This window comes from Ranitomeya imitator, chromosome 3 (assembly GCF_032444005.1).
Source record: "Ranitomeya imitator isolate aRanImi1 chromosome 3, aRanImi1.pri, whole genome shotgun sequence".
Taxonomy (NCBI): Eukaryota; Metazoa; Chordata; class Amphibia; order Anura; family Dendrobatidae; genus Ranitomeya; species Ranitomeya imitator.
The window spans coordinates 736,464,628-736,488,812 of record NC_091284.1 but is presented as its reverse complement, the minus strand read 5'-3'; the positions used below and the strand labels follow the sequence as shown (position 1 = coordinate 736,488,812).

Here is a 24,185-nt window from a genome sequence, read left to right as displayed (position 1 = left end):
GAAGCAGAGCGCCGAGGACAGACAGCGGTAGGTAAGTATGTAGCGGTTGTTTTTTTACTTTTAGGATGGTAACCAGGGTAAACATAGGGTTACTAAGCGCGGCCCTGCACTTAGAAACCCGATGTTTACCCTCGTTACCGGGGACCTCGGGATCGTTGGTCGCTGGAGAGCTTTCTGTGTGACAGCTCTCCAGCGACCAAACAGCGACGCTGCAGCGATCCGGATCGTTGTCGGTATCGCTGCAGCGTCGCTTAGTGTGACGGTACCTTTAGTCCAGAAGTGGGTAAGGGTCAGTTGGAGTAATTGTAGATGGTATCTGTGTACCCTCTCGTCTATCCTGTGGCATTTCACTTTATATAAAGAGACTTTGTGGTGTCGATCTACTGGAAAACTACACGTTCTGTTACTGATGGAAACTTAAGACGGTCTGATAATGGAAAAACAAGCTGAAACTATTTGTGGAATGAGAAGCCGTTCACTCAGTATCCAGGTGGACATTTTATGCTTTAACCCCTATCTGACCTCGGGCGGGATAGTACGTCCGAGGTCAGATCCCCTGCTTTGATGCAGGGCTCCGCGGTGAGCCCGCATCAGTCGGGACATGTCGGCTGTTTTGAACAGCTGACATTTGCCCGTAATAGGCGTGGGCAGAATCACGATCTGCCCGCACCTATTAACTAGTTAAATGCCGCTGTCAAATGCAGACAGCGGCATTTAACTACCGCTTCCGGCCGGGCGGCCGGAAATGACGTCATCGCCGACCCCCGTCACATGATCGGGGGTCGGCGATGCGTCTCCATTGTAACCATAGAGGTCCTTGAGACCTCTATGGTTACTGATCGCCGGTGGCTGTGAGCGCCACCCTGTGGTCGGCGCTCACAGCACACCTCCATTTCTGCTACATAGCAGCGATCAGCAGATCGCTGCTATGTAGCAGAGGCGATCGAGTTGTGCCTGCTTCTAGCCTCCCATGGAGGCTATTGAAGCATGGCAAAAGTAAAAAAAAAAAAAAATTGAAAAAAATGTGAAAAAAATAAAAAAATAAAGTTGAAATCACCCCCCTTTCGCCCCAATCAAAATAAATCCATATAAAATCTACGCATATTTTGTATCGCCGCGCTCAGAATCACCCGATCTATCAACTAAAAAAAAAAAGCGTTAACCTGATCGCTAAACAGCGTACCGGTAAAAAAATTCCAACCGCCAGAATTACGTTTTTTTGTCGCCGCAACATTGCATTAAAATGCAATACCGGGCGATCAAAAGAACGTATCTGCACCGAAATGCTATCATTAAAAACGTCATCTCGGCACGCAAAAAAATAAGCCCTCACCTGACCCCAGATCATGAAAAATGGAGACGCTACGGGTGTTTTTTTTTTTTTTTTTTTTTTTTTTAGCAAGGTTTGGAATTTTTTTTCACCACTTAGGTAAAAAAAGGAACCTAGTCATGTTTGGTGTCTATGAACTCGTAATGACCTGGAGAATCATAATGTCAGGTCATTTTTAGCATTTAGTGAACCTAGCAAAAAAGCCAAACAAAAAACAAGTGTGTGATTGCACTTTTTTTGCAATTTCACCGCACTTGGAATTTTTTTCCCGTTTTCTAGTACACGACATGCTAAAACCAATGATGTCGTTCAAAAGTACAACTCGTCCCGCAAAAAATAAGCCCTCACATGGCCAAATTGCCGGAAAAATAAAAAAGTTATGGCTCTGGGAAGGAGGGGAGCGAAAAACGAACACGGAAAAACGAAAAATCCCAAGGTCATGAAGGGGTTAATATTCCTAGGTAATTTAAAGGCTATGGACAGCTTTGACTTGAAAAAAGTTATTTTTCATATTTTTAGTGCTGCCCACACTTCTTTGCACGCAGAATAATCGTTAATGCGATCAGTGTGTTCAGAATGTTTTCAGCACCACCTCTGCTGTTTTACACTGGACAACGGCAAATGGGGGGAAAATCGATTTAAGTCCTTTCTCACGTCAGTGTCTCCAGTATGTGTGGTGACAGTTTTCACATGTGTCGAAGTCACTGACACACGTAGAACCATTCAAATGAACAGTGTGTCCGATAGCTAATACTAGAGGGATAGCTAATACTAGAGAAGAGAGAAAGAAGATTCAAAAAGATAAAAATAAACTGGAGCAGTGGGCAGCAACTAACAGTGGTTTTTAACAAGGAAAAATGCAAAGTACCACTTCTGGGCAATAAAAATGAAAAAAGCATATACAGAATGGGAGGAATAGGGCTAATCAACAGCACATGTGAAAAAGACTTGGGTATACTAATAGATCAGACTGAACATGAGTCAACAGTGTGATGCAGCAGAAAAAAAAGCCAAATGCAATTTTGGGATGTATTAACAGAAGCATACAGTCTAGATCACGCAAAGTCATTATTGCCCTCTACTTCTCTCTGGTCAGACCTCATCTGGAATAGTGTCTCCAGTTTTGGGCACCACATATTAAAGGGAACCTGTCACCTGAATTTGGCGGGACTGGTTTTGGGTCATATGGTTGGAGTTTTCGGGTGTTTGATTCACCCTTTCCTTACCCGCTGGCTGCATGCTGGCTGCAATATTGGATTGAAGTTCATTCTCTGTCCTCCATAGTACACGCCTGCACAAGGCAAGATTGCTTTGTGCAGGTGTGTACTATGGAGGACAGAGAATGAACTTCAATCCAATATTGCAGCCAGCATGCAGCCAGCGGGTAAGGAAAGGGTGAATCAAACACCCGAAAACTCCGCCCATATGACCCAAAACCAGTCCCGCCAAATTCAGGTGACAGAGTCCCTTTAAAGACATCAACAAACTGGAGCAAGTTCAGAGAAGAGCGACCAGAATGGTGACCGGTCTGCAAATCAAGTCCTATGAGGAACGGTTACAGGATTTGGGAATGTTTAGCTTGCAAAAAAAAATACCAAGAGGAGACTTAATAGCGGACTACAAATATCTCATGGGCTGTCACGTTGTAGAAGGATCATCATTATTCTCATTTGCACAAGGAAAGACTAGAAGCAATGGGATGAAACTGAATGGGAGGAGACACAGATTAGATATTAGCAAAAACGTTTTGACAGGGTGATCAATGAGTGGAACAGGCTGCCACGAGAGGTGGTGAGTTCTCCTTCCATGGAAGTCTTCAGAGGCTGGACAGACATCTATATGGGATGATTTAGTGAATCCTGCTTTGAACAGGGGGTTGGACCAGATGACCCAGGAGGTCCCTTCTAACTACCATTCTATGATTCTAACTCACAGCTGGGGCTGCAACCCTCAGCTGTCAGCTTCTGCAAGGTTCGTTATCAAGAATGGAGGGGTTCCCATGCTTTAGTTTTTGTTTTTTTGTTTTTAAGAATCAAATGTCAAAAACCGGCTTGTAGTTGCCCCCCTATTTTTGACAACCAACCTTGCTAAAGCTCACAGTAAGGGGCCATGGATATTGAATGCGCCAATTCTGGCGCTTTGCCCAGCTCTTTCCACTTGCCCTGTAGCAGTTCGTATTTGTGGGGTTGATGTCACCTTTGTATTGTCCGGTGACATCAAGCCCACAGCTTAGTAATGGAGAGGCAACAAGAAGACACCTTTCCATTACTAATCCTATAATTATATGTTAGACACAGCCAGAATAAAATCCTTTATTTGAAAAAATGACACTCCTTTTAATAATCTAACTTAAACTTAAACCATACTTACTGCAACGCCTAATTCCCTGTAGCCCTTGATCTCCTGTAATAAAAATAAAATAAAAAAAACATGCCATACCTGTCCGTCGTTGTAATCCATGTCTGGGGGCTAAATAGTTTTCAACCTGAATGGTGCCAAGATGCGACCGTCCTGGCTGAAAATCACTGGTGAATGAGATGCTGGGAGCGCGATAACCTCAGGACCGTGGGAAAATGCCAGTGAAGTTTGCATCCAAATATCATAAAGAGCTGACATCCAGCCTGTATTACTAGACCAGACAAATCTTATCTGGGGACTGCTTTTTTAATAAGATTGCATTAGAAAAGTTTCTGTCTTGCACTTTATTTCCTGTGTTTTTTTTTTTTCCCTTTGGTCTCTTATCTACACTCTGAGACTGTGGATGCTTTCCCCTCTGTTGTAATTTAAGAGTGGGGCAGAGCTGTAAATCCCACCAAGGGCAGGAGCTCTGATTGATTTATAACATAGATGCAAAATCACTAGGCTAGGTTCAGAATACTGTTAGAATAGTTTTAATGACGACTATTTAGGAAGTTGCTCAAAGCTGAACCTGTCACACTATTCATGCTGCCCAAATCACAGGCAGCGTAAATCTGAACCTGGCTCAATTGCAGTCAGGTATGGTGTTCTCCCCCCACACCACTTTTCTGAATGTCTCTGGTGTTTTCAGAGAAGACCTACAGAACCCGTCAAGTGTGGACTCTGTGGTTCATGCATTGGTAATTCTTCATGTTGGAATGTGCACACTGTAGATTTCAGAGTGAAGGCAGTTAAATTGTGAATTAACACATGGAAATGAGGAGAAACGAAACGTGTGAAACAAAAGCAGAACCTGTTCAAACCTTAAATGCCTCAAGATGCCTCTATTTACTGACGGCTTGACATTTTAGGTACCATCTGCCATGTCTGTGAGACATAAAGGTGAGTGGGATGGTATGCACATGTGTGGTGCCCACCGTGGAGCAAGAGGTAGTATTGTGGGGGGTACTCTGCTAATGACACTTTGTGCCTTGAATTAGCATGGCTACCACAGCATTAAGCAATGCCATCCTAACTGGTTTGTATTTAGTCAGACCATCATTTGTGTTGCGGCATACAATGACGGTGAACACCTTCTGGCTGGGCAAGGGCTATGTGACAAAGGCGTGAGATGGAGTGTTGTGCGGATGACATGACCATCACAATCGCCCATTAGATGGTGTGGGATGAGCTGGACCGCAGAGTGACCGCAAAGTAGCGAGCAAGTACTCAGGACCTCTGGTGGCTCCTTAAAGACTGTTGGAAGCCATTCAAAGTTAAAACCTGATGTAGCTGCAATGGGGGATGTGAGGGTATGTTTCCACGTGGCGTATTTGCTGCTTATTGGACACTGCGTACAGCCGCAGCGTCCAATCCGGAGTGTCCAGATGTTACAGCATAGTGGAGGGGATTTTTTTTTTAAATCTTATATCCACTATGCATACAATAACGCAGGTAGCAAACCTGTGTATACGCACATGAGGCTTGTCTTTATAGACCGCAGCATGTCCATTTATCTTGCGGAGACCCACAGTCCCTGCAAGATAAATGGCACCGCTCTATGTATAGGATGTGGTGATTCCACATGTGTTCAATGAACACATGTGGGATCGCCGCATGTACAAAAGTGGGTAGCGCTTTCGGCGGAGCAGGGATCCGCTGCTTTCTAAGCGCTGCCAGTACGCCATGTGGAAACATAGCCTAAAGCTGTCATCAGAGTAAGAGGTAGAGCAAATGTGAATTTATTTAAAACTGCTCGTCTGTGACCTTATTTTTGAAAATGTCAGTCTGAAGGGATCAAAACTAGGATGTGCACATTCCAAAAAAGAACAAGGAAAACCATTGCATTAACAGATATCCAAACTTTTAACCAGTACTATAGTTTGAAGAGCCGACTGGGAACCATAGGGAGAGTACTCCAGTGCCGGCTTCTCCCTGCTCTGCTCCTGGTGACTGATGAGAGAGACCTGTCCATCAACCATCAGGGTTGGGGGAACCTCCTCAAACTTGGGATGTAGGATTTTCTCTGAAAATCTAGTTAACATATCTGGCTGCAATCACATAGCCAGGCTGATCCATACTGTACCGGGTTTGGGTGGCATGAGCTGATTGTGAAGTGATGGGTTCCCTTTTTAGCTTTGCATTTAAAAAGCCGTATATATCTGCAAAGGTGCTCACCGCCTTTAACACTGGAATTCCTGATAAACAATAAAACATTTTACTATGGATGAGAGGTTTTACACTATTCTTTCCTATTCAAGTGGAGAAGTATAAGGTTTTTTTGTTTTTTCCTTTTTGAGAATGTCTGGCGAGATATCATGACCTTGGACTTCTGCATACATCGTTTTTCTGCAATTCCAATTTGGTTAAAGAATCTGTGTGCCGTTTAGATTTCCTACACTGCGCAGTGAGGTCTCTGGGGGATGGCCAACATGGGTACCTTGTGTCTAAGCGGGGGTTTTTCTTTTTAATTTGCAAATTTTCCTGCAGTGGCCGCTACAGGGAAATGTATGGCTGCCACTTTGATCAGCGGATCACCTGGTATGATGATGTTACTTATGCCTGATCGATGGCAGAGCATTTACAGAGCTTATTATAACTTGCTGCAATGTCTGTAAAATTACTTGACACATCATTGCTTTCTCAAAACTGAGATTATTTAATACATACATACACACACACACACACACACACACACACACACATTGTATTTTTTTTAATATCCTCTTTTTTTTTTTTTTTTTGCTTTTAAAAAGGGTGGGGGATGGTAAAGTGGACTCCACTGGAAATGAACTATTTCACAGCATGTCCTGCTAGATTCTGTTACTGCATTCTGTGACATTCAGCTCTGAGCCGCTGACAATAAATCTTCTGATTTATACATTGCCAAATGCGAAAGGAAAATTCTCCCAGCAAACTGCTCATGACAGGCGGCAGCTCATCCTGTGCTCCTGGCCATCTGCAGATCCAACTAAACACACGGGAACTATTTTATTACGTGTATGTATGGTGCAGCTTCTGCTGCGATGCTTCTTATACAGGAAATTGCCATAATAGAGGGCATGTGTTCTGTCATTCCCGGTGTAGGGCTGGGTATAGGCCTCATCTGATCACTAATTAGTGACTCACCAGGACCTGGAGCCCAGCAATTTCCTCTGTATTCTTTGCCTGCAGATCTCACTGTTGTTTGTTCCTAGTAAGGACTTGTGGAGCAGAGAAACCGGTCTGACCACTTCTGCTGGAGTGACTGCCATCTCCTCTTAACCCCTCAGCCATATCTAGACTCTGCTTCAAGTTCAATAGATTGATTGTGTTCCTTCCTATATACCACGTATCATTCTGCTTTGCTGGGTGTCTGCATTGCCCTGTATTACATGGCTCTACCTCACATTACTGGTTATTGAAAATGGAGATTTGGTAATGGGTGTAATTTTTGGATCTTAAAAGATCCGCCCGATGTTGGAAAGACCAGTAATGGATACAATAGCGTTGTCTGACAGATGACTTGATACTTTCAGTGAAGAAATCTGTGCGGGTTTTTTTTTTTTTTTCCCCCCTTCAATTACCACTCGAAGTTTTCTACCAATTGGATTTTGATGCAAGGGCTGGACTGTCACTGGGCCTTCACCGTCCCCCCATTAGTGATTTGCGGCCTCTTTGCCCGCCTCTGATCTTTTAATGATGGGACACTCCTCTTTTGTGATCTGCCTCCTCCTATAGTGAACAGTTAGAGGAACTAGATCACAATACAGTTCTGATGGGTGTATTGGGTGCAGATATGGATTCATAATACAGATAATGTGGAGTCAAGCCCATTAGTGATTTTCGTGTATGATGGCTGTCGGTGGAATGCCTGCTCAGCCCACAGCTATCTTTTCCTCTTCCTCTTCTTTCCTTTGTGGGCAGCTGTTTTTTTTTTTTTTGTTTGTTTTTGTGGTGACCTTCTCTCTTTCCTCCCTCCACCTCCATTAGATTAGACTCCCTCATGGGGTGAGTTATATACCACAGAAACGGACATTAAATTACAACAGGCCAAAAGTGTTCCCCCCCCCCCCCCCCCTCCCCAATGTCGGGAGGCCCCATGGACGTTAGTTGGTTGGCCGATATCTGCAGTGATGCTGGAACCATAGAGACAATAAGTAAGCCCAACCATCCATATATTGCACTGGTTCCACATTTTGCAACTCTATTCTTGACATAAGGGAGCTGCCATGGTCCAGCTCAAGGAGAAGGAATATTTGTAAAGCGCCAGTCGCTGTAAATTTCTAGGCAAAATGTCAAAAATTGCTAAATATTTTAAAGTTAGACGTCCACTTTCCACCCGTTGGTCATCGTCTGAATTGCCCTTCTCTCCTGCCCCCTAGGCACACGCTTGAATTGGCTGAACTTGCAGTTTTATTTTAATGAAGATTGGGCAATAAGGTGTCTTATCTACTCCCCTGAGGATAAATTTTGGGGGATGTCAATTAGTCATCACATATTGATTTGCGTTTAGCCTTTCGTGTTGCCCCAGACAGTTCTGGGTATGGAAGCGTGTCTACACAGATATTCCAAGGAAATACGAAGTGAACCCTCCGTTCTGCGTTATCATTATCTTCAGCATATTGGGTTGACTGTGGTTTTAATTCTCCTGGTTGTTTGTTAAAAAGGTTAATTCTCTATTTCTGCAGAATGACGTGAAGGCAATCTGGAATGACATTAAGTCAGAGCAAAAGGAAAATGTCCCTCCTAGTCCAGCAGCTCGCTCCAGCTCTTCTGCTGACAGTGACAAGGTAAGGAGGGAATGTTCGTATGCTTGTCTTCGTCTTGACAGTGGCTATTAATTTGTGTGTAAAATTTATGTTTATATTGTGTTTTTGATAACTTGTAGAGATCAGTAAGTGAGAACAGTCCTTCTACACCCCGAAGTCTGGCAGACAGCAATGGTAGGTTGTGAAGATTATATATTATATAATTTTTTTTTTTTTGGCTGGTTAAAGACGGTATGTCTATACCCAAACCAGGAGTGGCTCCTAAACACAGAACGAGTGTAAATCTTTCAACCATAGATTTTGTCGATTTTGGTTTTGACATTGAAACACTGATGCAAAATACTGACTTGTGAATAAGCCCTTAAGCTGTACCCCACAACCGTAGGACAAACGCTACTGTCCAGCCTATAATATATTCAAGCCCTTTCTGTTGTTGCCATATTTTTAGGTGATGAGACCACTTCCATAACTATCTGGAGCCAAAATTTCCCAGAGCTGCCAAATGAATAATTTCTAAAAATTTTATTAAATAAAATGGCTTTTTTTTTAATTTTCTGCATAGCTGTAAAGAAATTGTCCACAACTACTGAACTTATAATATTCTAGAGCTGCTAAGCAAAAATGTACAAAATTGAAAAATCAGATTTTTGGCTAAATATACTGCTCTGAGCCTATGAAACAGTCTAACCATACGGTCAGGCTTCATACAGTTTTTGGAGCTGCTCCCCTTTCAGCAGCCAGTTTCCACCACCACATTTAACAAAAGTAATTTGCTGAAGCCTATTTGGCCCCAATAACAATGGCTGCTGGAGTTTATGTACAACTGGAATTTGTGTGTTTTTTTGGGTGGCATGATGCATTTGATAAAGTGAATGTCGGAATTTGCAGGAAAACCCGAGGAGGAGGTCCAGAGACCAAGCAGTTCTCCTGGTTATAGCCCACAAACAAGAGCATTGAACCAGCTGGAGACCACTCCACCCAAAGCTACAAAGGTAAATGGCTAGCTGTAATGTGGGTGATTAGGGCACACTCCTCTTATCACATTATTTCTAATATCTACCTTGAGATTGAGATGTTGTACTACGTGAATGCAGTGTTAAAAATGTAAGTTGAAGAATTTCTGGGTTTTCGGTGTAGTTTCTACACCAATCTGGAGTGCCAGATATGATGCGTGAATCATATAGATGGCCAGTCTTACAGGATATATGTAATAATATTGTGTAGATAAGAAAACCAGACCTTCTCTACTGTATGTTACTGCATACATTAAAGGGCTTGTTCTGTGAATACAACTCATCACCTATCCATCGGCTATGTTGGGACTTGTTGATGAGTGCTGGTCCAACCGCTGCAACCCGCATAGATCCTGGTCAGGGCTCATTCAGACAAGTGTATTAAACGTCTGTATGCAAAACTGATAGCATATGGACAGCACACTGACAATGCTAGTCTGTGATGGGTCACAAAAGTTTTTACACACTGACACACACCCACTATTTTGCATGCAGACCATTGTGTGTGTATATAATGGACGATTGTGCACAAGCTTGTGTGAACCCAGCCTTAGTACAGAGCTGCAGCGCACGTGTTGGACCAGCCCTCCAGTCATTCCTTATGGAGCTGTTGCGCTCTGCTCTGCTTCTGTTTCATAAAGAATGAATGCAGGGGTTGAACCTTCCGCTCCATTTTGTAACTGGACATCTCTAATTGGCAGCGGTGGGACGCACACTGAATCTGCGGTTAGATGACAACTTTTCACTGAACATGGTTAAGTACCGTACTTTTTGCCCATTTTCCAGTTGTCGTCTTGCTGCTCCAGCATCGGTAGCTGCTGTACTGGGATGTCAGTAACTTGCATTAGCAGAACGTCTCCAACATTACAGGGACTAGGCTTTTCTCACACATTGGAGTGTAGAGATGTGGTCACCCGGCATTGCTCTCTGTTGGTAGTCAGCCACCCCAGATCATTTGGGCTCTGAGAAATCTGATACTCAATGGATTATTCATTATGGAGTCTGAATGACCTTAATAAATTATGATGGGGAGCACCAGTTTTGTTACTCGGGGGTTTTTTTTCTGCAGATTCTCCTGAATTTGACTTTATGCTATTTGGCTACATTTATGTAACAGCTCTTTAGTCTGGATTGTTGCCAGCTTTAAAGAGGGCTACAAATGGTAAGCAGCGGTCATGATCAGTATCTGATATGGGGAAGTATGTAACTTTTTGGAATTGCAGAATGGATAAGAAATAAATGCTGTGGCTACATTGTTCTTGGTTCTAATGGTTGCTGATCAGCTTTTGCTTCCTGTAAACCAGAAACTATTTGATGGCTTCTTATTTCTCTCTTCCAGCTTCTCTCTCCTGACTCCTATCGCTCCTGTCCTCCTCTTCCCCTGTAGTCTGACCTCTGCAGCCTCCACCTTCTTTAGGCCTTGTCTTCTTCCAAGCTGCAGTGGCATAGGCAGCGCGTACACCCTTCTCTGTACGTGACTTTTACATGCTGTGTTCTTGCACCCCCCCATACAGTTCTGTGAGGCCTGGGTCATAATTAATTCAGGAGTCACATGAGAATGCTTTGTTGACTGCATGCTACTGCCCAAGCATAGAAGGCTATAGAAGGGGCTATGGGGGGCTCTGAGATCAGTGCACAGCGCTTCCCTGGATTCATTATAAAGTCTCGCTTTTTATGGGGGGTGGGGGGCTTCCATTTGGCATGGATTTGCACAGTTTTGCTCATTTGGCATGTGTCCCATTCCTGCTACTCCTTTTCATGCTTCTTTTTGCATTTTCCCATCTGTTTGCAGTAGTGAGTGGCAAACTAGCGCTTTGTGTATTTACAATCTGTTGACTTAAGAGTTTGCTTTTTTTTGTACTTTGTACAGAAGTTTCAGCCACCTCCAAGAGAGATCTGCTTCGGGTGTCAGAAGACGGTTTACCCTATGGAACGTCTCTTTGCCAACCAGCAAGTCTATCACAACAGCTGCTTCCGCTGTCATTACTGCTCTACAAAGCTCAGGTAGATGACGCTTCCAGTGCAGGCTATTGGACTGGTTTTAGGTTACTGTATACACACTTTTGTCCTTGTGTGAACCTGGCAAGGCCGAACATTCTGCTCCCGAGAAGACTGAACACGAGTGCATCTTGCATGGAACTGCAGCACAAATATTTCTTTATTTACCTGTCTGTCATGTTCGGATTAGTATAGTCATTCCATAATGGAAAAATAAATGTTAAGGGTGTATGAGATTTATTTATTTTTGTCCCACTTGTGTGTATAATCTTTTTTTTTTTTTTTTTTTTTTTTTTTCTGGCTTTACCCTGATTTTTCCTCTACAGTGGTTTATCTAATCTGTAATGGAGTGGTTTCTTCCTTCATTTCAAACGTCGAGACTAGCTCCATATCTCGGGCATTGGTCAAAAGAAAGCTGGTAAAAGAAAAACTTCTCGTGACAATGCATTGCATGTCTTTCACTTAAAAAAAAAAAAAAAAAAAAAAAAAAAAATGCACTGAATTAATTTGCTTTGCCAGCAAACAGATTACCGTCTTGGCAACATCACAATACTTTTTATTTTTTTTTCTTATTTTTTCTGGAATGGTCAGTGATGCACTTTGCAAAAGTTCTGCTTGTGATAAATGCCTTTTTAAATGTTTTTATAAATACTTGTTAGATAATGCACACATAGCGTTTGACCCTACAATCCATAGCTCCATTGCAGTTTGTCCAAAACCATGCAAAACGGCATTCAGGCATATGAGGCCACTTACCATACTGATGCAGGCGAAGTGTGTGTGTTTGTACTCTGTCATACATCATACGGCTGATAATGGTGTACGACATGGCACACTAGGACTCCGTCTGTCTTCATCTTTTAGAGTCAATGGACCTCGTCAGCGCATACACTTGAATAATGTTTTGTGGGGGTTCAGACCATAGCCCCGATGGAGCCACTGAACGTAGAGTCCAACTTTAATGTGAACCCAGCCTTGTCTCTATATGGTACTCAAATATAATTTATTTATTTTTTTCAAACCCTAACCCTCTCATTGTCATACCCTTGTACCCATGTGCCACATTACAATGGTTGGTGATGCTTTGGACCAGTACAAATGACCTGATAAACTCCTTGGGTATTATTTGTGCCTACTACAGATCTATAGTTAGCATATACTTTTTCCTGTTTTTCATAAGAACAGGAATTAATTTATACATGGAATATTTTGCTTGATGTTTTAGACTGTAACGTTGGGATCCTATTAATGGGAAGTCAAACTTTATTAACCGTATGGCATGACCAGTTGCTTGAGTGGAGCACTTGCATGTTTTGATGCTGGAAATACATTTCATTTTTTGATTGTTTGTTTTCTTTTCATCCATCAGTCTTGGAAACTACGCCTCATTGCATGGAAATGCTTATTGCAAGCCACACTTCAACCAACTCTTTAAATCCAAAGGGAACTACGATGAGGGTTTTGGGCACAAACCGCATAAAGAACTGTGGGAAATTAAAAAAGATGATGCTGAAAACGAGAATCTTGCCCAGCAGAGTAATACCACTGAAGACCCTGGCAGCCCTGTTGTAGAAGAGGCACCAATCGCTAAAGTTGGTGTCTTGGCTGCTTCTATGGAGGCTATATCTGCTAGTAATGCACATCAGCGAGAAAAACAAGTTGAAACCAAAAAGCTGAAAATTGCTTGGCCACCACCAATGGGATTGCCAAACTCTGGTAATCCTTTGGAGGAGAACATTAAAGTGTTCAAGCCAAAATGGCCACCAAGTGATGAGCTTATAAAAACTGAAAATGAGGAAGATTCTGACCTTAAGAAGCTAAGGAGAAGTTCATCACTCAGAGAGCGCAGCCGTCCATTTATGCTCAGTGTAGCAAAACCAGTAGTTTCCACTAGCCCGAAAGAACCAGGAAATTCATCTGCATTGTCACCAGTATTACGAAAGCGTGATTCCCTAAAACTTTGGGATGACACGGAAGGAGTACACGATAAGAAACCAGAGGATGAAAAGGCCAAACCTGTCCCCGAGCATGATGACACATTGCCCGTAACCACTAAAGCCAAGGATGAATCCCCTTCAAAAACTGAAGACCAGAGCTTCTTTAAAAATGGGGACCATTCTGAAATGGAGGTTTCCAAACAGCAACTCTCCCCTGAGGAATCTACTCATTCTGCACACTCGAGCACCGAAGATCTAGTAATGCCCAAGGAGCTTTCTTCAGCTCTGAATCGAAGATCTCAAGACAACGGTTACTTTGAGGGAGAAGATGTGGAAGAACTGAGCGTAGAAGAGCAGATCAAGAGAAATCGTTATTATGATGACGATGACGACGATTATTAATCGGTCATCTTGGGGAAAGCTTTTTGCTGTACATGGCTAAGCCTTAATTCTCTCTAGTTAAACTGATTTCATGTTGTATCTAGTGTAAAGTCCCATTTTAACTCTCGCTCCTCCACTCCCATGTTAAGGCAGTAATATTTAATGTTCTTTGATAACTAAAATGTATAAGATGCTGTGATTGCGTTAGATTATGATCCCCAGTTTTCTCATGGAAATCAATATCTTAATCTTTAGAAGACCAACATGACCTAGAGATATAAAGCACTTTGTAGTACAGTTAAATTTTCCCCATCAACAAATCTGCCTTCATGCTGCCAATGGCAAATCCCTGATTGCGATCATTTACTTAATGACAGCTGTTGCCAATTTTCCATGGGCACCCCAGGTAGAACACCCTGCTGCAATACCAGCTAACGTAAAGTCTGTCTTTTTTTTTTTTTTTTTTTTTTTTTTGAGGGGGGTTTATATTGGTAAAAAAAACATGTTTCTTATGGTTCTATTAGCAAATATTTGCATTTCCCATTAATTCTACTGATTCTCTTCCAAAAACACTTTGTTCCTCAAAAAAAAAAGTGTGACCAGGGAGCAGTAACACCTATTTGTCAATCTCTTAAAAGGGTGTGTCGCTACAGTGTAAACACTACAATGAGTGCTGATGGTGTCGTTCTGTGGGGGCAAGTCTCTTCAATAGAATAGTAACCCCAATTGTTACCCCAAAACGGCACAACAGTTAGAAGAGCTGTTCAGACTTGTTTAATGGGAATACAAGTATTTACTTGTATTGTGTAGCCATCAGCATGACTTGGCCAACTTTGACTTTACTTTTTTTTTAATATAAGTTTTGCCCAGGTCACTACAGTAATGCAGCCCATCTGTGTGCGCTGTTGTATTGTAGCATTCTACATTAGCTTGGTGCTATCTAGCACAGCAGTATGAAGCCTATGTGGGGGGAAGATCACATCCTAAGGAAAACCCACTTTTGTTTTGCACAGCTGGAACTGCGTAAACGGTGATATTTTATGTGTCGAGAACTTTCAAGTACTGGAAATTTTTTTTACATAGTTCTGCAATATATATGCTTTTATAAAGGCAACAACCTTCATCGTAGTCGCCTGCCTCTCAGTTGTAGGTGCATGTTTTTTTTTTGTTGTTGTTTCCTACACTTTTCAGGTGCAATACATGTTTTTAATTTTTGTGAAAACGTTCCCATTTTTAGAAATCGCGTAGTGAACTGGAAGAAGTCGACCAAAGTCCTAATGCAAGTAGAGCCTCTAGTTATGGTTGGCTAGGTCAGACAGTCAGCCCTCTCTGAATCAAAAGTGCAATGTGCTGCTTCTATAAAGAAATGGCAACGAGGTTAATGTGCTTAAATCTTAGCACATTGGATTTGGGGCTTGAGCTGAAACAGTAATTGTAAGAATGCCACCTGCTCATTCTTATGGGAAGGGCACCTTGTTGGTTTTTATGGCCAGATTCCTTGGTACTGTTTCGCTGCACAAGAATGCGGCCTCTGGTGTTTCTCCATCAGGGCACTTTCCAATGGGACCACACTTTGTATTGCATTTTGCACAGGAAGCAAATATCCAAACTATGCAATATACATAATACTTGTACATTCCGGGTTTGCTACTAATGAATGTATCGGCATCGCTTCAGACCTTCTGAACATGAACATTTTTAGCTCTTTTTGTTTTGTGGCTTTGGCAGTACAAGTGTAAAATCCATTTGTAATCTGTTAATTTCTATATATTTTTTTTTCTCCACGAGCACTACAAGGTGTAATTAGAGGAAGTGGCATAATCTCTTGTTCATAAACACTACAGCATAGTAGTGTTCAGTGTGGATGAGATTTGGTTTTAGATGGTGGATTTTTGTGGCTGATTTATACCCTTTTCATAAAAATGAGTTTGTTTTTCTAATACAAGGTGCAGCTTTCCCAGACTTTATGAATGAGTTGTGATAAGTTGGTACTTTTATTTTTTAAAAAGTTGTAATATATTTGCTTCCCAACCAATCTGACAATAAAGAGATTTTTATTCAAGCTGGTTGTTTGTTTTCATTAAATTTTTTTTGTCCATTACGTTGCGTTAAGATCAAAGGGGTTATCTGGGATTTTTGAGTTTTGTTTTTTTTTGTTTTGCTTTATTCCTTATGGGGCTAAGAACCTACAGACAGGTAGTTTCACTACCTGCCCGGTGTCAATCTCTGGCAGCGATTCTGCTGTTTCATTTGACCGCCTGAATACAAAGCAGCTCTTCTTCTGTTGTTCTGTCACTGCTGATATAATGGTTGACAGCCATCTCCCCACAGTTAAGCATCTTGGTTGTCAGTCAGCATAACCTCAGCAGTGAAAGAAGCTGCTCTGTCGATAAGATTACTGAAGCCGCAGGGGCAGAAGAGGCAGGTAGTTGAGGGAAAAAACAAAGTCCAGAATAATGTCTTTTTAAGGCATGACCTAAATTCAGATGTAGTCTATTAGCCAGGAATTGTTTATAGCAATCAATTGTATGCTAGTGTATACCCATTTCCTCTTTGAACTTATTTATATTGTACTCCTTTGACATGGCTTAGGAGGGTTGATCCTGATTCCCTTTAAACACCATTTATATCAGGGGTCTCAAACTGCATTCCTCGAGGGCCTCAGACCATGCGTGTTTTCAAGATTGATTCCAGCACCTTGTGCAATGCAAAGATATTCTGTGCAGGTGATTTAAATTGGCACCTGTGCAATACAAGGAAATCCTGAAAACATGACCTGTTTGCGGCCCTTGAGGAACGCAGTTTGAGACCTCTGGTCTATATGGACATGCAGGTCATAGAAAGCTAAATAAATTCATACCGGGATATCTGCAATCAATGCCTGTTTCCAGGTAAAACTGCTCATTCACCTATTAAGAAAATGTGGATAAGAGCTATGGGCTGGACACATCTCCAAGAATATGCCTCCAGAGCTTATTTTAAACAAGAGGGTATTTAAAATCTTTACAAACCTCTACTGTATAAACCTACAGAAAAAGTACTGAAACAGACCTCAAGATATGAACAAAAATATCAAATTTTATTGAGACATATATTTAAAAGAGACCACCATTGATGGTGCACAAAAACCAGTCATAAAAGACACCATAGACCTGAGGTATGTATCATACATAATTTTCAAAGCCTCCTATATAGTCTACACCGATCGTGCCATAGTCTGTGGCGCCAATAAGGTCTGCTCTAACAGTACCCGCCGATAGTGAGACAAAAAAGATGGCATAGTAAAACAAAACAAAACAGTACCTCCCTTACCTCAGGTCTAATGGTGCCACGTCCCCTACGCGCGTTTCGGCTGCGTCCGCCTTCTTCCGGGGGAGTGGCAACATCAGATACCCGACCAATTAAATAGTGGATCCCACCCAATCAACATACGTATACTAGACGTCATGTGTCCGCCTACCATAGAGCGGCGCATGCTCCGTACCGCCGTCCCACAGCCCGAGTCCCCCGCGGCGTCATCAGGCAAGCACGCCCACATAAACGCCAAACAGGCGATCACGTGCACGCCAAGCCCGATATAGACACCCACGGACAACGCGAGGCCAGCGACGCGGAACGCGCATGCGCACAGGAGCGGACACAGACAATCCCCCCGCTTGCATGAATAATCCATTAACCCTTCATTACTGGCTAAAACCCGAAACTCCCATAGACCACAACGGTACGAAGGACACTATTCATAAGGAGCAACCACAACCCAGTCACTCAACACAAATAAGTAAACATATACAGCACCAGTTAATACCAATGCATCCAATGGTGAATATATCAAATATAAATACATAAAATGAGTACACAGTAATCACTGAAATACACAGATAAACACCGTGAACATCCATGTGCATTCAATACAACCATAATAGATATACATATATCTCCATACTATACAATCTACATAGACATAATACAAGGTGCATTTAATGAACATATCATCCAATATTCGTCCAACTTGAATTCCTTTCGAGGTGAGCCAGCATGGACATGCATATGAATATACATAAGTGAAGTGCATATAGTGAGAATATCTTCCCCTTTTTTTTTTTCCTCCAAATTGAATCCCTTTCCAAGTAGGCCAGCAATAAGCGTACAAAGCGGAGGCTAGAAAATAACATAACATATTAAAAACCTTAAAAAAACACAACATTAAAATCAGATGAACCACAACACACATATTAAAAAGTAGCCATACTAAAGAAAAGGCGCAAAGCTTAATGTTTCATTTAAACCATCTGGTTTCAATGTCCGAAGTTCCCAAATCCAACGGGATTCTTTTTGGGCCAGGGCTCTGCTGACATTACCCCCCCGTGGATTCACGGGAATACAATCTATCCCCTTCACCCTCAAACCTGAAGGATCACTATCATGAAATAGTTTAAAGTGCCTGGGGACACTTTTCAAAAGATCCAGGTTCTCTTCCTGTTTTCCAGCAAGAATGTCCCTTACATGCTCCCTAATTCGTATCTTCAGAGCCCTGGTGGTCAATCCTACATAGATTTTACTACATGTACAATACGCATAGTACACCACAGCAGTGGTAGTACACGTTATTGTATGTGTGATGTTAAATTTCCGTCCATCTGAAGACACGAATTCGGTTGCAGTGTCCACATTCGGGCACGCCACACATTTCCCGCATGGTTTACAACCCCATGGGGGCCTAGTTTGTCTCTGTGACCCAAATATTGGCCGTACTTCCGGGACATACAAGCTCCTAACCAACGTGTCCCTCAGGTTTTTAGATCTCCTTGCAGTGAGAGATGGTTTCTCCGGCAAGTACTGTTTAAGTACCGGATCTGCTAGTAAAATGGGCCAGTGTTTGGCTACACACTCCCAGAGTTTTGTCCATTGCGAGTTATAGGTCGTCACCAACCTTACCTGATTTGTAACCGTTTTTTTCTTTGATGAATAAAGAAGCTGATGGCGATCCGCATTTCTCGCACGGTTGTATGCTCTTTTGATGCTTCTCCGGCTATATCCCCTCTCCAGGAATCTCCCCCTCATCTCCAGTGCACGTTCTTCAAAGGCCTCCATAGTGGAACAGATTCTCCTTATCCGAAGGAATTGACCATATGGAACTGCATTGATTACATGAGAGGGGTGAGAGGAGCTGGCATGTAAAACAGAATTAACCGCAGTATCCTTACGGAAGGCATCGGAGACCAAAAGACCATTAGCGTCCCTCCTGACCAAGACATCAAGGAACTCAATCTGTTCAAAGCTGTGTCTGTATGTCAAATGAATATTGTACTTATTATTGTTTAAACATTGAAAGAAAGTTTTAAGTTCAGATGATGTACCACGCCAGATCATAAAGATGTCATCGATGTAGCGGGTCCAAAAAATGACCCGCTCCATCGATGTACCCTGGTCTGACGTGAATAGATCCCTCTCCCACAGCCCCAGGAACACATTTGCATACGAGGGCGCACAAGCCGCCCCCATTGCAGTGCCCTGGAGCTGCAGGTAGAGGGATCCGTTAAAAATAAAAAAATTGTGCGTCAAAAGAAATTGAAGCAGACACACTAAGAAGTCGATCTCCTCCCTCGAAAAATTAGTCATGGTCAAGAAATGAAAGACCGCCCCCAAGCCATCGTGGTGCCTGATGTTAGTGTAAAGCGACTCAACATCGCAAGTCACTAAAAGCATGTCCTCCTCAATATGTACTGCATCTATCTTTTTCAAGAAATCAGATGTATCACGAGTATATGAGGGTATGGCTTCCACCAATGGCTTGAGGAACATGTCTATGTATCTCCCGATGCCCTCCGTAAGACTGCCTATCCCGGAGATGATGGGCCTCCCCGGAGGGTTTTTCTGATTTTTATGCACCTTTGGCAATAGGTACAGAGTCGGGATACGTGGGTCTTTAATTAATAAACTCTCCCTCACCTTCTCTGTTATAATGCCTCCCACCTCTGCTTTCTCAAGGATCTTACGTAATTCCTCTTTATATGAGGCAAGAGGGTTAAACGTTAATTTTTTTTATAGCAAATCGGATCTCTCAACATCCGATACACCTCTGCCTTATATAAATTAGTAGGCCAAATTACAACATTCCCTCCCTTGTCCGCAGGTTTTACCAAGATATCCTTCTGTTTGTTCAGGGATTGTATCGCTCGATGTTCATTCTTAGTTAAATTATCCCGCCAGACTATAGGTGGAATCCCTTCAAGTTCTTTTGTTACTAACTGGATAAATATGTCCACATTTGGACATAGGGACAAGGGAGGGAATTTCTTAGATTTGGGGCGGAGTAATGGAGGTACCTTACCTAAAGATGGTCTAATGTGCTCCTCTGCCAGCTCCTCCAAATCCCTCAATGCAGCTTGCTCCTCAGGAAAGTGAGACCCTTAGATAGTACAGATAATTCCTCCACACTCAATTCAATCAACCTATCAGATCATGAATTGAGTGTGGAGGAATTATCTGTACTATCTAAGGGTCTCACTTTCTCGCCTAGCACGCGGCTTGACACCTTCACGGTGATCAAGGATTTGCATGTGTTCGGGAGATCGTTATTGTTCAAAAAATGGCACCATAGTGAGGAGATTCAGAAGTTATTCCCTTTACCTGAGGAGCAAGCTGCATTGAGGGATTTAGAGGAGCTGGCAGAGGAGCACATTAGACCATCTTTAGGTAAGGTACCTCCATTACTCCGCCCCAAATCTAAGAAATTCCCTCCCTTGTCCCTATGTCCAAATGTGGACATATTTATCCAGTTAGTAACAAAAGAACTTGAAGGGATTCCACCTATAGTCTGGCGGGATAATTTAACTAAGAATGAACATCGAGCGATACAATCCCTGAACAAACAGAAGGATATCTTGGTAAAACCTGCGGACAAGGGAGGGAATGTTGTAATTTGGCCTACTAATTTATATGAGGCAGAGGTGTATCGGATGTTGAGAGATCCGATTTGCTATAAAAAAATTAACGTTTAACCCTCTTGCCTCATATAAAGAGGAATTACGTAAGATCCTTGAGAAAGCAGAGGTGGGAGGCATTATAACAGAGAAGGTGAGGGAGAGTTTATTAATTAAAGACCCACGTATCCCGACTCTGTACCTATTGCCAAAGGTGCATAAAAATCAGAAAAACCCTCCGGGGAGGCCCATCATCTCCGGGATAGGCAGTCTTACGGAGGGCATCGGGAGATACATAGACATGTTCCTCAAGCCATTGGTGGAAGCCATACCCTCATATACTCGTGATACATCTGATTTCTTGAAAAAGATAGATGCAGTACATATTGAGGAGGACATGCTTTTAGTGACTTGCGATGTTGAGTCGCTTTACACTAACATCAGGCACCACGATGGCTTGGGGGCGGTCTTTCATTTCTTGACCATGACTAATTTTTCGAGGGAGGAGATCGACTTCTTAGTGTGTCTGCTTCAATTTCTTTTGACGCACAATTTTTTTATTTTTAACGGATCCCTCTACCTGCAGCTCCAGGGCACTGCAATGGGGGCGGCTTGTGCGCCCTCGTATGCAAATGTGTTCCTGGGGCTGTGGGAGAGGGATCTATTCACGTCAGACCAGGGTACATCGATGGAGCGGGTCATTTTTTGGACCCGCTACATCGATGACATCTTTATGATCTGGCGTGGTACATCATCTGAACTTAAAACTTTCTTTCAATGTTTAAACAATAATAAGTACAATATTCATTTGACATACAGACACAGCTTTGAACAGATTGAGTTCCTTGATGTCTTGGTCAGGAGGGACGCTAATGGTCTTTTGGTCTCCGATGCCTTCCGTAAGGATACTGCGGTTAATTCTGTTTTACATGCCAGCTCCTCTCACCCCTCTCATGTAATCAATGCAGTTCCATATGGTCAATTCCTTCGGATAAGGAGAATCTGTTCCACTATGGAGGCCTTTGAAGAACGTGCACTGGAGATGAGGGGGAGATTCCTGGAGAGGGGATATAGCCGGAGAAGCATCAAAAGAGCATACAACCGTGCGAGAAATGCGGATCGCCATCAGCTTCTTTATTCATCAAAGAAAAAAACGGTTACAAATCAGGTAAGGTTGGTGACGACCTATAACTCGCAATGGACAAAACTCTGGGAGTGTGTAGCCAAACACTGGCCCATTTTACTAGCAGATCCGGTACTTAAACAGTACTTGCCGGAGAAACCATCTCTCACTGCAAGGAGATCTAAAAACCTGAGGGACACGTTGGTTAGGAGCTTGTATGTCCCGGAAGTACGGCCAATATTTGGGTCACAGAGACAAACTAGGCCCCCATGGGGTTGTAAACCATGCGGGAAATGTGTGGCGTGCCCGAATGTGGACACTGCAACCGAATTCGTGTCTTCAGATGGACGGAAATTTAACATCACACATACAATAACGTGTACTACCACTGCTGTGGTGTACTATGCGTATTGTACATGTAGTAAAATCTATGTAGGATTGACCACCAGGGCTCTGAAGATACGAATTAGGGAGCATGTAAGGGACATTCTTGCTGGAAAACAGGAAGAGAACCTGGATCTTTTGAAAAGTGTCCCCAGGCACTTTAAACTATTTCATGATAGTGATCCTTCAGGTTTGAGGGTGAAGGGGATAGATTGTATTCCCGTGAATCCACGGGGGGGTAATGTCAGCAGAGCCCTGGCCCAAAAAGAATCCCGTTGGATTTGGGAACTTCGGACATTGAAACCAGATGGTTTAAATGAAACATTAAGCTTTGCGCCTTTTCTTTAGTATGGCTACTTTTTAATATGTGTGTTGTGGTTCATCTGATTTTAATGTTGTGTTTTTTTAAGGTTTTTAATATGTTATGTTATTTTCTAGCCTCCGCTTTGTACGCTTATTGCTGGCCTACTTGGAAAGGGATTCAATTTGGAGGAAAAAAAAAAAGGGGAAGATATTCTCACTATATGCACTTCACTTATGTATATTCATATGCATGTCCATGCTGGCTCACCTCGAAAGGAATTCAAGTTGGACGAATATTGGATGATATGTTCATTAAATGCACCTTGTATTATGTCTATGTAGATTGTATAGTATGGAGATATATGTATATCTATTATGGTTGTATTGAATGCACATGGATGTTCACGGTGTTTATCTGTGTATTTCAGTGATTACTGTGTACTCATTTTATGTATTTATATTTGATATATTCACCATTGGATGCATTGGTATTAACTGGTGCTGTATATGTTTACTTATTTGTGTTGAGTGACTGGGTTGTGGTTGCTCCTTATGAATAGTGTCCTTCGTACCGTTGTGGTCTATGGGAGTTTCGGGTTTTAGCCAGTAATGAAGGGTTAATGGATTATTCATGCAAGCGGGGGGATTGTCTGTGTCCGCTCCTGTGCGCATGCGCGTTCCGCGTCGCTGGCCTCGCGTTGTCCGTGGGTGTCTATATCGGGCTTGGCGTGCACGTGATCGCCTGTTTGGCGTTTATGTGGGCGTGCTTGCCTGATGACGCCGCGGGGGACTCGGGCTGTGGGACGGCGGTACGGAGCATGCGCCGCTCTATGGTAGGCGGACACATGACGTCTAGTATACGTATGTTGATTGGGTGGGATCCACTATTTAATTGGTCGGGTATCTGATGTTGCCACTCCCCCGGAAGAAGGCGGACGCAGCCGAAACGCGCGTAGGGGACGTGGCACCATTAGACCTGAGGTAAGGGAGGTACTGTTTTGTTTTGTTTTACTATGCCATCTTTTTTGTCTCACTATCGGCGGGTACTGTTAGAGCAGACCTTATTGGCGCCACAGACTATGGCACGATCGGTGTAGACTATATAGGAGGCTTTGAAAATTATGTATGATACATACCTCAGGTCTATGGTGTCTTTTATGACTGGTTTTTGTGCACCATCAATGGTGGTCTCTTTTAAATATGTCTCAATAAAATTTGATATTTTTGTTCATATCTTGAGGTCTGTTTCAGTACTTTTTCTGTAGGTTTATATAATTGTGTGTACGGGACCGTTATGGTGGTGATATCTCCTAACGGACACAGGGGTTGATGTTGTGAACACCTGTGTTTTTTGTTTGCCTGTGTTTGGTAAAACCTCTACTGTGCCTGACTACAACGAACACTGCTTGAGCCATAGGCAAACACAACTAGTGTTGGAGAGAGATATATCTGCAATGCCAAGAGCACTGAGAGGAGAACTACAACTGCTGATGTGTTTGTAATGAGTTCTGCTATCCCGCCCCTCCCCCCACACTTGTTGCTTGGGAACTTAACTATGGCACAGCAAAGCCGTCATTAAAGTGCAACTGAAGCTATAGATGTTTGTAATGAGACAAAGATCAGTTCTGCTGAGTATAATTACCTG

The 24,185-nt window shown here is 42.7% G+C and overlaps 1 protein-coding gene across 2 annotated transcripts in view; it reads left to right on the top strand.

Annotated features, from left to right (window-relative positions):
* The window catches only part of LIMA1 (LIM domain and actin binding 1), a 74,585-nt gene extending 58,716 nt beyond the window's left edge, over positions 1–15,869 (top strand). For both annotated transcript variants that reach the window (XM_069758837.1, XM_069758836.1), the window contains 5 exons: positions 8,398–8,499; positions 8,598–8,652; positions 9,367–9,470; positions 11,362–11,495; positions 12,859–15,869. In XM_069758837.1, the coding sequence (XP_069614938.1) occupies positions 8,398–8,499; positions 8,598–8,652; positions 9,367–9,470; positions 11,362–11,495; positions 12,859–13,828 (1,365 nt within the window). In that variant the 3' untranslated portion in view covers positions 13,829–15,869. The remainder of the gene's footprint in view (positions 1–8,397; positions 8,500–8,597; positions 8,653–9,366; positions 9,471–11,361; positions 11,496–12,858) is intronic.
* Positions 15,870–24,185: the final 8,316 nt, after the last annotated feature.